The sequence below is a fragment of the Erpetoichthys calabaricus genome, chromosome 11 (assembly GCF_900747795.2).
Source record: "Erpetoichthys calabaricus chromosome 11, fErpCal1.3, whole genome shotgun sequence".
Lineage (NCBI taxonomy): Eukaryota > Metazoa > Chordata > Cladistia > Polypteriformes > Polypteridae > Erpetoichthys > Erpetoichthys calabaricus.
Window position 1 is genome coordinate 136,450,612 of NC_041404.2, and position 13,560 is coordinate 136,464,171.

A 13,560-nucleotide genomic window follows, 5' to 3' on the forward strand; every position below is an offset into this window, starting at 1 on the left:
TGCCATATTGTTTAATTACGGCCACCGCCATTGTGCTTCGGCAACTAAAGCATCGCTAAGCTCAGGTGGCAGAGCGTAACAATTAGGCCACGAGCTCATCACGAAGGCGTCCCGTTATCTGAGTTTGCGGAGTGCGTTTTCTGGCGACGGCCCCTGTGCTTCGTTTCTGGAACTACTTGTAGGCCTGACGACGGATCAGGTTTTGATTCTTGGTTAACAAACTTTGCACAACTTTTGATGACATTTCTTCTCCTGATTCTTTTTCATAAAAATCGGCCTCCTCCTCTTCCTCTTCCTCCTCTCTCGTATTGGATTGTGGGATTGTTTTAGTCAAATTGCTGTTAGAAGTTTCAGGTTTGCTCCTCTTTCTGAATATTTTACTAATACATTCTTCCAGTGTATTAAGAAGCTCCATTTTGTTTGTGTGGGCCAGGGGTTTTACGGTTCTCCTCTCTCTTATCTTACAGCATTCAGTTTGGCTTGTGTGGCCTCTTTGGGCCGTGAAGCCTTCTCCTTTATCCTTTGTATTGTTGCCCAGGGTTATCACAACAGTGCCATTGCGTGTATCACTTAAGCTGGCCACATGCCATCTGTGCCTCTGAAGCCCCCTCGGGACACGACACTCTACAGAAAGGCGCTATATGAAATGGAGCCCCTTTGTAAGCGCCTTCTGGCCAAGCAAAATGCAACGAACGCAAGCATCCGAATATCCAACATAAAGGGTGTGCCGAAGCCAATCATCTGTCCATTATCGTTATCGAAGAGGTCACCCCGTTCCAGGAAACAAGATGGCAGCCCAATTAGGAAAATGCAATTTCGCCGACCACAGGCAGAGAGGGACAATGGAGCTCCTTAATGGGTGGCATTACGGCTAAAAGCCCGCGGCGCACTCAAGAAGCCGCTCTTGTGTTCCTCTTATTCAAGGACGCGTATCTTCGCCCCGCTACTCACCCATTATGTTCAGGATGTTGTCGGCGATTTCAGTGGGCGTCACGGTGCCTCGCTTTGTGTCGTTCTGCAGGATTGTCAACATGTACTCCAATTTGTTTAAGGTTTTACGCTGGCATTCTTCACAAATAAATTCTCTGCTAACAGCCTGGAATGAAAAGAAATGAAAGAAAAAGAAAACTTAAAAGGAAAAACAAATCAAATGCGGCCACTGCCAGGCATGTGCCAGTCCAGCTTCAAGAAATGAATAATCTGGGAAGCAGTGTGCTGGCATGGGGCACTTTCACCAAGCACTCGATGGCACGACAGAGGGTCTGCACATGTGAAATGAATGGGGGGGGGACACCCCAGGGCTCAATGAAGCGATTGAGTATTCAGAAGTGGGGGGGGGCACCCCTGCTGGATGAGAAGTTCAAGTATCCAAAGGTGCCCCCACCAACCAATGAAATCTTGAACCGAAATCAGGAGTGACGACCAACACCGCGCTGCACCCTCTTATCAGGAGCCAAGTCACCCAGGGGCCTGTGGGGGTCTCAATCCAGAATTGTGTGCTGTGTTTTCAAGAAGGTGGGTACAGACATTTCATGTGTGCCATCTGATGTGCCACTGCCGGTCATTTCATAGGGCAGCACCTGCACCTTACTGCCTCAACGGTGGGCAGCAGTGACACAATTGGGGACTTACAATTCCTGAGCCAAACGTGCCACCAAGTGACCAGCAATGGACACACAGCCCACACCTTCCAAGTGTCCTCTTTTGTTGTTAAACTTGGGGCTCCAGTTTGTTTACAGGATGTCTCAGAGTGGCAAAATGCCAACTTGTGACAACGGCGCCACATCAGAGAACCAGGACAGCTGTTTTCGCTTCCAGCCGATGGCATTAGGATGACAGACTTGCCCCAAGTCTGCGTCTCCCCATGATCTGCTAGCTTTTTAGCTCATTGCCACTAGAGGGCGTGTGTGTGTCACACAGGAGAATAAGAACATCGGGCAGCGTTCGCTGTGACGACAGGGGGCCGAAACTCCGGAATGATCCGAAATGTGACAAACATGGCTGAAGATCCCTCACGTGAGTACGGCCTGCAGTGGCAGCACTGGGCCAAGATTTCAGCTCCAGCATGTCAGACCCCCGCCAGCTTGTAGTTCAGGACCACCAAGGTTACCAGCAAGAAGGTAATGGGAAAAAATGTAAAAGGTTTTATTCACAGGCGGAGGACTCAGAAAGCAATCAGACCCCGTCACTCTGCCCTTCACTTCACTGTGCTGTAGATTTCAGTTTTTTATCTTAAATACATTTTCAGACCTTTCTTAAACACGCGGTCACTTCGTCACCGTGACTTATTGAGGGGGCAAAAAATGGCAAATGTGACATTGAAGATGAAATTTACAACACAATAAAGTGTGCCTTTGATATCAGTCTGGAATAAAACATAATCTCATAAGTCTCTGTCCACCCCTCTGACTTTCACATCTATCATATAGCGTCTTTCACATCTGTCCATTTACTATATAGTGCCTTTCATTTTTATCTATCCTGCCAACTACACTGTAATTAATATCTGTTATATAGTGCCTTTCATTTCTGTCCATTTACTATATTGTGCCTTTCTTATCTATTATATAGCGTCTTTCACATCAAACTATGTATTTAAAAATTATATAGTGCCTTTTATATCAATCAATCTGTCATATAGCGCCTTTCATTTTTATCTATCCTGCCAACTACACTGTAATTAATATCTATCTATTATATAGTGTCTTTCATTTCTGTCCATTTACTATATTGTGCCTTTCTTATCTATGTATTCTATAGCATCTTTCACATCTATCTATTATATAGTGCCTTTTATATCAATCAATCTGTCATATATAGCGCCTTTCATGTCTATTTATCCCGCCAACCATACCATAATTAATATCTATCTATTATATAGTGCCTTTCATAATAATTTATCTATCAGTTATATAGTGCCTTTTGCATCTGTCCATTTATTATATAGTGCCTTTCATATCTATCAATCTATTATATAGTGCCTTTCATTTTTATCTATCCTGCCAACTACACTGTAATTAATATCTATCTATTATATAGTGCCTTTCATTTCTGTCCATTTACTATATTGTGTCTTTCTTATTTCTTACTATATTGTGTCTTTCTGTATTATATAGCATCTTTCAATCTATCTATCCATCTATCTATCTATTATATAGTGCCTTTCACATCAATCAATGTATTTAAAAATTTTATAGTGCCTTTTATATCAATCAATCTGTCATAAAGTGCCTTTCATTTTTATCTATCCTGCCAACCATACCATAATTAATATCTATGTATTATATAGTGCCTTTCAAATTTATCTATGTATTTAAAAATTATATAGTGCCTTTCACATGCATAGGGTACAAGACAGGAACAAACCCCTGACAGGGTGCCAGTCCATTGCAGGGCACACCCACACACCCCAAGCGCACACACTGGGGCCACCTTGTGTCTTTGGACTGTGGGAGGAGACCCCCGCAGACACGGAGAGAACATGCCAACTCCACGGAGGGAGGACATGGGGTGTGATGCCACGTCTCTTTCCTGCGAGGCAGCAGTGCTGCCCTCTATTATATGGCGCCTTTTGTATTTGTCTAGCTGCAGTACTTTTCAGATATAGTGCCTTTCGTTTCTATGTAGATGTTATATTTGTATAATTTTGATTATTCGGGTCTATAACACATTTCACAAGTACCCACTCACCCATCCCCCCATCTGACACCCCTCATATAGCGCCTTTCCTGCACAGTACGCGTTTATTTCACCGGGCGTCTCTCCCACAAAGGATTACGAGCAGCGAGGACGAGCTCACCGTGCACTGAGCCAGCGCCGCCGAAGTCTGCTGGATGTCATCCACGGTGTTCACCTTCAGGGAGACCAGGGCCAGGGTGACGTTGCTGCGGATCATGACTCTCCAGCTCCTCTCACTCTGAGACTCCAAGATTTGGTTGTCATTTTGTTCGTACTTTGGGAAGAAAAAAACAAAGAAGTTACATTTTCTCAGGTTTGAATTTCCTCTTAGAGGGGCCTGCACCTCTCATCAACCTGAGGGTCTGCATGGACTTCTGTCAGATCATACGTGTGCATACGGAGCATCGCGAGGAGGAAGTACCCCCCAAATGTCAGGCCGCTGAAATGATTTCCAAACTTGACTTCTCCAGGGCTCAACAGACGCGGCCCCTTCATGCGGAATGACCACCCAGGTGACACCATGGCTGACAATTGCAATGGCTGACTTTCAGTAATAAGGTTTTGTGTTCGAGATCTTCCAAGAACTGTGGCCGAGACATTCAGGAAGCCTGAGGTTGACAGTCCAGTCCTCATGACTCCCCGTCACAGAAATGAAAGTGACCATCAAAGTTAAAGATGTCCCCAGCACATCGAGATTGTCAGTTGCACGTCTCCCTCAGTGTAAAATGAATATGACATCAGGGCACAGACACACCAGACGCTTGTCACAAATGTCCCTGAATCGGCTGGAGCCAAGCGCCGATGGCCCTGAAAAGTGACAACACAGGACGGCTGCCAACTGACTGCCCTGCCTGAAGGAAGAATGGAACTGGGAGAAGACGGAGAGACACACAAACTGGCCAAATATGGAGACCAAGGGTCAAAGTCAAAAAGGACCAAGAAGGTCACAACCAGTAAGCACTTACCATGCCAAGAGAGAAACCTGGACAAGCCAGGAGTGCCCGACGCCACCCTTTGGCCCTTCTCCAGGTTGCTCTCTCGTTTCTCGACTTACAATCAATCCTCATGTTTGAACCCCCCTTTGCTCCGCCGTTTCCCACCCCAGTGGTCTTACCTCGTTCAGCAGTGTGATTAGCGCCAAGCAGTATTCCCGGATCTGTTGAGGGTCCCCAAGCTTCAGCAGGTCCTGCAAGGTGCCTTCCATCTGGTGACACATCCAGTGAGTGAGGCTCTGGAAGTCTCCTGGCAGTTCGGGGAGCGCCACCTTCAGGGACCTTTCAGGGACAGAAACCGCACAGTCTCATCTCACTTGTCCCCAACCCTTACCATTGCCATTATCTTCATGATACTCTAACAAAACAATGAAACTGCCCATTCGTGACCTGCTGCCACAAACCTCCGGCCATAAAATCTTCTACGAAACCAAAGATGGCAGTTTATGTGGCATTGGCACTTGAAGTTGTGGCACTGGACACATATTGGGATTCATGGGCAGGCAGAATAGCTGTCATTCATTTTGTCCATCGTCCCTTTCCCTTTTCCCACCTACTAGGCCCCTCCCAGCTGTGTCTGTTACTTGGCAACGTATTGGGTGGCAGTCACATGAAAGGCGTGGTCTAAGATGTGGCCTCACTTCAGTTATCTTCGTGTCCCCAGCTCCTTCATTACGTGACTGCGTCACAACACATGTTGCCTAGCAACGGCAACCTATGCCTGACAAGTGTGTCCCTGTGACTGGCACAGAAGTGGGCACCTCAACAAGTGATAGACGGGCACTCGTGTTACCACTCGGGGGGGCTCACTACATCTGCATCATGGAGAGTAAGATTGGCAGACTGGCAGACACAGCCGTGCCAGCAGTCATGAGAGTCCTGCTATTACCTAAGACCCCACTGCAAGGGGCATCATTAGAGATGGAATCAAATTCACCGGGGTCTGAGTTATGGGTGGTGCACAGAATAAGGGGGGACAAAATGTCCCCCAACTTCAAAAACGGTTAGGACTGTTGGTTAAAAACACTTTGACTTTTAGCATGAAATGACCTCCGTACACATAATTTGTGCCAAAGCACACAGACTGCCACCCGAGCGTGGTGCGTTGGCTACCTGGAGCAAATAATGTCCCACTGGGCAGAGAGGCATGCCCTTCTGTCCCCGTGCCAACCTGAAGCACTTGATTTATCCTGTCGGAGCATCGCTGACAACTCACTGGTTCAGGGCCACGATGGCTGCCCCCTGCTGGTCCTGCACGGTGATGGACACGTTCAGCTGGTAGTTACTTTCCCTGAACCCAATGGGAAGGAAGGTCGAGTACTCCGGGTTGGAGCCTTTGTAGACGCTGAAGACCTCGCAGTGCCCCCGGGCGCTGCAGCGTGAAGCCGTCAGACTGTAGATCAGCGGCGTTCCGGAATCTTCCGAGTCCCGGTAACCTGTGGTGACAGAGAGGTGACCCATCAGAACCCCGAGTGCCAATGCCGTGACACACACACACACACACACTTAAAACTTCACGTCCCGCCCAATCGGAACACAGAAGCCAGCGAGTGTGACTTGGGTGTTTGAGGATCTCCGAGACCGAGAAAGTCACTTAGAACACGCATTGAAATGAATGAGGGGACAAAGCAGAGAGAGAGAGAGAGAGAATGGCATCACTACCAACATCCAGTACCTCACAGCTTTTATGATGCCAGGGAGGTTCTGAGTGGCAGCAAAAAAGAGCAGAAGGTGGGAGGCAGAGGGGTCTGCTCTGGAGTTTGTTTCTGATAAAACGAGTACCCCGCCCGCTATGGGGGCTCGCCAGGAGCCAGGCCTGCTGGGAGCACCTGGCACAGCCACATGGGCCTCGTCAGGTCTACCTGGTCTCTGCCCTCCTGTGGGCCACCACCACCTGCAGGTGGAATAGGGGCCGTGTGTGATGTGACCCATTGGGGTCGAAGGCAGGGGTCTTGGTGGGCTCTATATACATAAAGTGACTCTGGGCAGGTGGAAGGTCACCTCTCTTTTACTACAGGAGTGGGTGGGCAAGGTTGGGCTCACGTCCACCCACTCGCTTGCCTCTGGAGCAGGTGGATGGACTCTCCTTCACTCTGGAGTTGCCCAGTGGGACAGGAGTGGGCTTCTTGATGAGCCACCTGCCTGGTCGATGCCATGTTGGTGTTTACTCTGGAGAACGAGAGGACTGCGTTTGTGACAGACACAAGCAAGCTGGCCCCCTGATGAAACGAGCGCGATCGGGGGTCCCCCTTGGTGAAATAAGCTCACTTAGAGACGAGGAGACATCCCACCCGCGACCCAGTGCTCGAGAAACACAGTCCTGGCACGCAGATGGCGAGACTCGAAGATCGGATTGTGCTTCTCTGTACTGGCAGTTAAAATATGCATACTGGTGACCCCCAGCAGACCCTCAAATGCAGTGACCTGCCCACTTTGTGACCGACACGTGTCCACACGACTGGTCCGACATGGAGCTGTGAGTCGTTTCAATCTACTTGTGTTTTGTGGGTGGAGCCCAAGAGGAGGGGCCAGCATGATGTCACAGATGAAGGTCCGCCCCCTGCCTATATATTGAGCTGGAGGAGATGGCCCAGGAGAGTCGCTGGAGTTTCATGCCACTTTTGTACGACATTTTCTCATTCGCTTGTCGGATTTCGCCCTTGGATGGTGGGATTGGAGTTTGCCTTGGATTCCCTTTCCCACTTTTACTCTCTTTTTTGATGTTTATGAATAAATCCTTTATTTTATTTATAATTAGACTTTGCTTTGTGTTGTCCAGAAAGCCAGAGGTTTGCGGTCTCCCTCTCCCTTATCCTAGTTGGGACCTTTAAGAGAACCTTTGAATTTTTAAAGCCAGTGCGGCATATTTTGGGCCTGTGCCAGCCTGATGAATTTGGGGTCTGGCTGCCTGGGGAGACGCCTGTGTTTTCAGGTTTTTGTTTCCTTTCAGGCCTGTCTGCCATTTTGTGATGCTGCTTCACAACACAGTCAGGTCTCGGGGCGGACACAGAGTGGAGACCAGCGGCCTGCCTGGTGGAGGGTGGGGTGGAAGAAGGAATGTCCAGAGCATTAGTAGAGGTAAGAAGGTGTCAGCATTGCATTTGGGGTACGTGAGTGATAGGAAGGATAACCCAACGTTAGGTGTTGTCCTTTGTGTCCTCCCATATTTAGTATTTGTGTACCCAATGGAACTCTGGACCCGGTGGGTTGTGTTCTGGACACGAGGCAAGTTCAAGAGCCCCCCCTGCAGGTCACAATGCACTTAGCCTATGGGTACTGAGCTGCTAAGTTAAGTGATGACTAGCAGAGCATGGCACAGATGGCAAAGTCCTTACCGGAGCAGCTGAAGTGGACTTTTGTGGTCAAAGCACTGACTCTGCTGCTGGGTCTGATGGTGCAGAATCCCCCAGCTGGTGGCAGATTGGGCCTAAGAACGATGGAAGCAAACCCCTCGTTCTCCATCAGAGGGTCTCGCACATGCAGGCTGAAGGTATATGTGTCTCCATCTTTTAGGACCCCCTGCCTGACCACCAGGTTCATGCCAAAGCGTCCAGTGGAAGTTGTGGTCATGTTCAATTCCAGGGATTGATTCTCTGAGCTGCATGCAAACCAGCGCTGTGGAGACAAAGAAGACAGCGGCAGAGCAGCCGCGTTACTCGTCATTTGTCACTCTATGCGTATGCGTCTGCAGCCATCCACCTCCAGGTGGCATTGTCAAAGGCTTTATGGATCATGGAGGACACGCTGCGGTGTCGTGACCCAGACATCACACAACACCAGTCACCGGGTGACAATGTGCCCCTAGTCGGTGCGTTCCTTACCCCCGTGTGCAGGTTATCTTGACAGTTGCTGCAGGTTCCTGCCAGGTAGATGTAGGAGCTCTGGCTCACTTCGTAGACTGACTGGGCCTTGCAGGAGATGCACTCGATGGAGACAATGGGGATGGTGCCATTCTTCACCAAGACCTGCGAAAAGAAACATCCAGTCAGGTCAGGGGATGGCACTTTGGTTTCATTACCTATCTATCATATAGCGCCTCTCGCATCTGTCTATCTATCTATCTATCTATCTATCTATCTATCTATCTATCTATCTATCTATCTATCTATCTATCTATCTATCCATTAATCATATAGCGCCTTTCATATCTATCTATCTATCTATCTATCTATCTATCTATCTATCATATAGCGCCTTTCACTCTATCTATCTATCTATCTATCTATCTATCATATAGCGCCTTTCACATCTATCTATCTATCCATTTATCATATAGCACCTTTCGCATCTATCTATCTATCTATCTATCTATCTATCTATCTATCTATCTATCTATCTATCCATTTATCATATAGCGCCTTTCATATCTATCTATCTATCTATCTATCTATCTATCTAATAGCACCTTTCACTCTATCTATCTATCTATCTATCTATCTATCTATCTATCATATAGCACCTTTCGCATCTATCTATCCATCTATCTATCTATCTATCATATAGCGCCTTTCACATCTATCTATCTATCCATTTATCATATAGCACCTTTCGCATCTATCTATCTATCTATCTATCTATCTATCTATCTATCTATCTATCTATCTATCTATCTATCTATCTATCTATCCATTTATCATATAGCGCCTTTCATATCTATCTATCTATCTATCTATCTATCTATCTATCTATCTATCTATCTATCTATCTATCTATCTATCATATAGCACCTTTCACTCTATCTATCTATCTATCTATCTATCTATCTATCATATAGCACCTTTCGCATCTATCTATCCATCTATCTATCTATCTATCTATCATATAGTGCCTTTCACATCTATCTATCATATAGCACCTTTCACATCTATTTATCTATCCATTTATCATATAGCGCCTTTCATATCTATCTATCTATCATATAGCACCTTTCGCATCTATCTATCTATCTATCTATCTATCTATCTATCTATCTATCTATCTATCATATAGCACCTTTCGCATCTATCTATCTATCCATTTATCATATAGCACCTTTCGCATCTATCTATCTATCTATCTATCTATCTATCTATCTATCTATCTATCTATCTATCATATAGTGCCTTTCACATCTATCTATCTATCCATTTATCATATAGCACCTTTTGCATCTATCTATCTATCTATCTATCTATCTATCTATCATATAGTGCCTTTCACATCTATCATATAGCACCTTTCACATCTATTTATCTATCCATTTATCATATAGCGCCTTTCATATCTATCTATCTATCATATAGCACCTTTCACATCTATCTATCTATCTATCTATCTATCTATCTATCTATCTATCTATTTATCATATAGCGCCTTTCACATCTATCTATCTATCTATCTATCTATCTATCTATCTATCTATCTATCTATCTATCTATCTATCTATCATATAGCGCCTTTCACATCTATCTATCTATCCATTTATCATATAGCACCTTTCGCATCTATCTATCTATCTATCATATAGTGCCTTTCACATCTATCTATCTATCCATTTATCATATAGCGCCTTTCATATCTATCTATCTATCTATCTATCTATCTATCTATCTATCTATCTATCTATCTATCTATCTATCTATCTATCATATAGAGCCTTTCACTCTATCTATCTATCATATAGCACCTTTTGCATCTATCTATCCATCTATCTATCTATCTATCTATCATATAGTGCCTTTCACATCTATCTATCATATAGCACCTTTCACATCTATCTATCCATTTATCATATAGCGCCTTTCATATCTATCTGTCTATCATATAGCACCTTTTGCATCTATCTATCCATCTATCTATCTACTGTATCTATCTATCTATCTGTCTATCATATAGCACCTTTCACATCTATCTATCTATCTATCTATCTATCTATCCATTATCATATAGCACCTTTCACATTTATCTATCTATCCATTTATCATATAGCACCTTTCGCATCTATCTATCTATCTATCTATCATATAGTGCCTTTCACATCTATCTATCTATCCATTTATCATATAGCGCCTTTCATATCTATCTATCTATCTATCTATCTATCTATCTATCTATCTATCTATCTATCTATCTATCATATAGAGCCTTTCACTCTATCTATCATATAGCACCTTTTGCATCTATCTATCCATCTATCTATCTATCTATCTATCTATCATATAGTGCCTTTCACATCTATCTATCATATAGCACCTTTCACATCTATCTATCCATTTATCATATAGCGCCTTTCATATCTATCTATCTATCATATAGCACCTTTCGCATCTATCTATCCATCTATCTATCTACTGTATCTATCTATCTATCTGTCTATCATATAGCACCTTTCACATCTATCTATCTATCTATCTATCTATCTATCTATCTATCTATCATATAGTGCCTTTCACATCTATCATATAGCACCTTTCACATCTATTTATCTATCCATTTATCATATAGCGCCTTTCATATCTATCTATCTATCATATAGCACCTTTCACATCTATCTATCTATCTATCTATTTATCATATAGCGCCTTTCACATCTATCTATCTATCTATCTATCTATCTATCTATCTATCTATCTATCTATCTATCTATCTATCTATCATATAGCGCCTTTCACATCTATCTATCTATCCATTTATCATATAGCACCTTTCGCATCTATCTATCTATCTTATAGTGCCTTTCACATCTATCTATCTATCCATTTATCATATAGCGCCTTTCATATCTATCTATCTATCTATCATATAGAGCCTTTCACTCTATCTATCTATCATATAGCACCTTTTGCATCTATCTATCCATCTATCTATCTATCTATCCATCTATCTATCTATCATATAGTGCCTTTCACATCTATCTATCATATAGCACCTTTCACATCTATCTATCCATTTATCATATAGCACCTTTCATATCTATCTATCTATCATATAGCACCTTTCGCATCTATCTATCCATCTATCTATCTACTGTATCTATCTATCTATCTGTCTATCATATAGTGCCTTTCACATCTATCTATCTATCATATAGCGCCTCTCGCATCTATCTATCTATCCATTTATCATATAGCGCCTTTCACATCTATCTATCATATAGCACCTTTCACATCTATCTATCCATCTATCTATCTACTGTATCTATCTATCTATTTATCATATAGCACCTTTCACATCTATCTATCATATAGCACCTTTCGCATCTATCTATCCATCTATGTACTGTATCTATCTATCTATCATATAGCACCTTTCGCATCTATCTATCCATCTATCTACTGTATCTATCTATCTATCATATAGCGCCTTTCGCATCTATCTATCTATCTATCTATCTATCTATCTATCTATCTATCTATCATATAGTGCCTTTCACATCTATCTATCATATAGCGTCTTTCACATCTATCTATCTATCCATTTATCATATAGCGCCTTTCACATCTATCTATCCATTTATCATATAGCACCTTTCACATCTATCTATCTATCATATAGCGCCTCTCGCATCTATCTATCTATCTATCCATTTATCATATAGCACCTTTCACATCTATCTATCTATCTATCTATCTATCTATCTATCATATAGTGCCTTTCGCATCTATCTATCTATTATATAGTGCCTTTCACATCTATCTATCTATCTATCTATCATATAGTGCCTTTCGCATCTATCTATCTATCTATTATATAGTGCCTTTCACTCTATCATATAGCACCTTTCACATCTATCTATCTATCTATCTATCTATCTATCTATCTATCTATCTATCTATCTATCTATCATATAGCACCTTTCACATCTATCTATCTATCTATCTATCTATCTATCTATCATATAGTGCCTTTCGCATCTATCTATCTATTATATAGTGCCTTTCACATCTATCTATCTATCTATCTATCTATCTATCTATCTATCATATAGTGCCTTTCGCATCTATCTATCTATCTATCTATTATATAGTGCCTTTCACTCTATCATATAGCACCTTTCACATCTATCTATCTATCTATCTATCTATCTATCTATCTATCTATCTATCTATCTATCTATCTATCTATCTATCTATCTATCTATCATATAGCACCTTTCACATCTATCTATCTATCTATCTATCTATCTATCTATCTATCTATCTATCTATCTATCTATCTATCTATCTATCTATCATATAGTGCCTTCTGCATCTATCTATCTATCTATTATATAGTGCCTTTCACTCTATCATATAGCACCTTTCACATCTATCTATCTATCTATCTATCTATCTATCATATAGCACCTTTCACATCTATCTATCTATCTCTCATATAGCGCCTTTCACATCTATCTATCTATCTCTCATATAGCGCCTTTCACATCTATCTATCTATTATATTTTGCCTGTCACATCTGTCTCTCTATGTTTAAAGCACACATTCACCAGCACATTTTTCGCAGTATGAGTACGGCAGCGCCATACATGACATCACTTACCCCGCAGCGTGAAGCGCACGACTCAGACTCACCGTCTGGTTGGTGTACTCGGGGCTCATGTTCGGCTTGCTGATGCCCAGAAGGAACGTGTACTCCACATTCACCTCTAACAGGTTCTCGGCAATCACCAGTGTCTTGTCTTTGGACGTGCAGTTCAACTTGCAGCCAGAGGATGGCGTCTTTTGGAAAGAAAGCATAGGTTCACATTGTCAATCCCGCCTCACACACCCAGGGCAGTGAATTTATTCCATGACTCAATGACACTGTGAAGTCACCTTTTGCTGCTACTCGTGGATTCCGGAAATTCCAGAGAAGCTCTAAGGGTTTTTCTTCACCCCATGACCTGTAACTCGTGTATTCAGCGGGCCACAC

General features: G+C 43.1%; 1 protein-coding gene across 4 annotated transcripts in view; it reads right to left on the bottom strand.

Moving 5' to 3' along the window:
- Positions 1-13,560, bottom strand: part of pkd1a (polycystic kidney disease 1a) — a 112,932-nt gene that overhangs the window by 24,576 nt on the left and 74,796 nt on the right. For all 4 annotated transcript variants that reach the window (XM_051934131.1, XM_051934130.1, XM_051934129.1 and 1 more), the window contains exons 17-23: positions 13,221-13,367; positions 8,492-8,635; positions 8,006-8,285; positions 5,887-6,106; positions 4,793-4,952; positions 3,800-3,952; positions 952-1,096 (exon numbers count right to left, since the gene is read on the bottom strand). In XM_051934131.1, the coding sequence (XP_051790091.1) occupies positions 952-1,096; positions 3,800-3,952; positions 4,793-4,952; positions 5,887-6,106; positions 8,006-8,285; positions 8,492-8,635; positions 13,221-13,367 (1,249 nt within the window). The remainder of the gene's footprint in view (positions 1-951; positions 1,097-3,799; positions 3,953-4,792; positions 4,953-5,886; positions 6,107-8,005; positions 8,286-8,491; positions 8,636-13,220; positions 13,368-13,560) is intronic.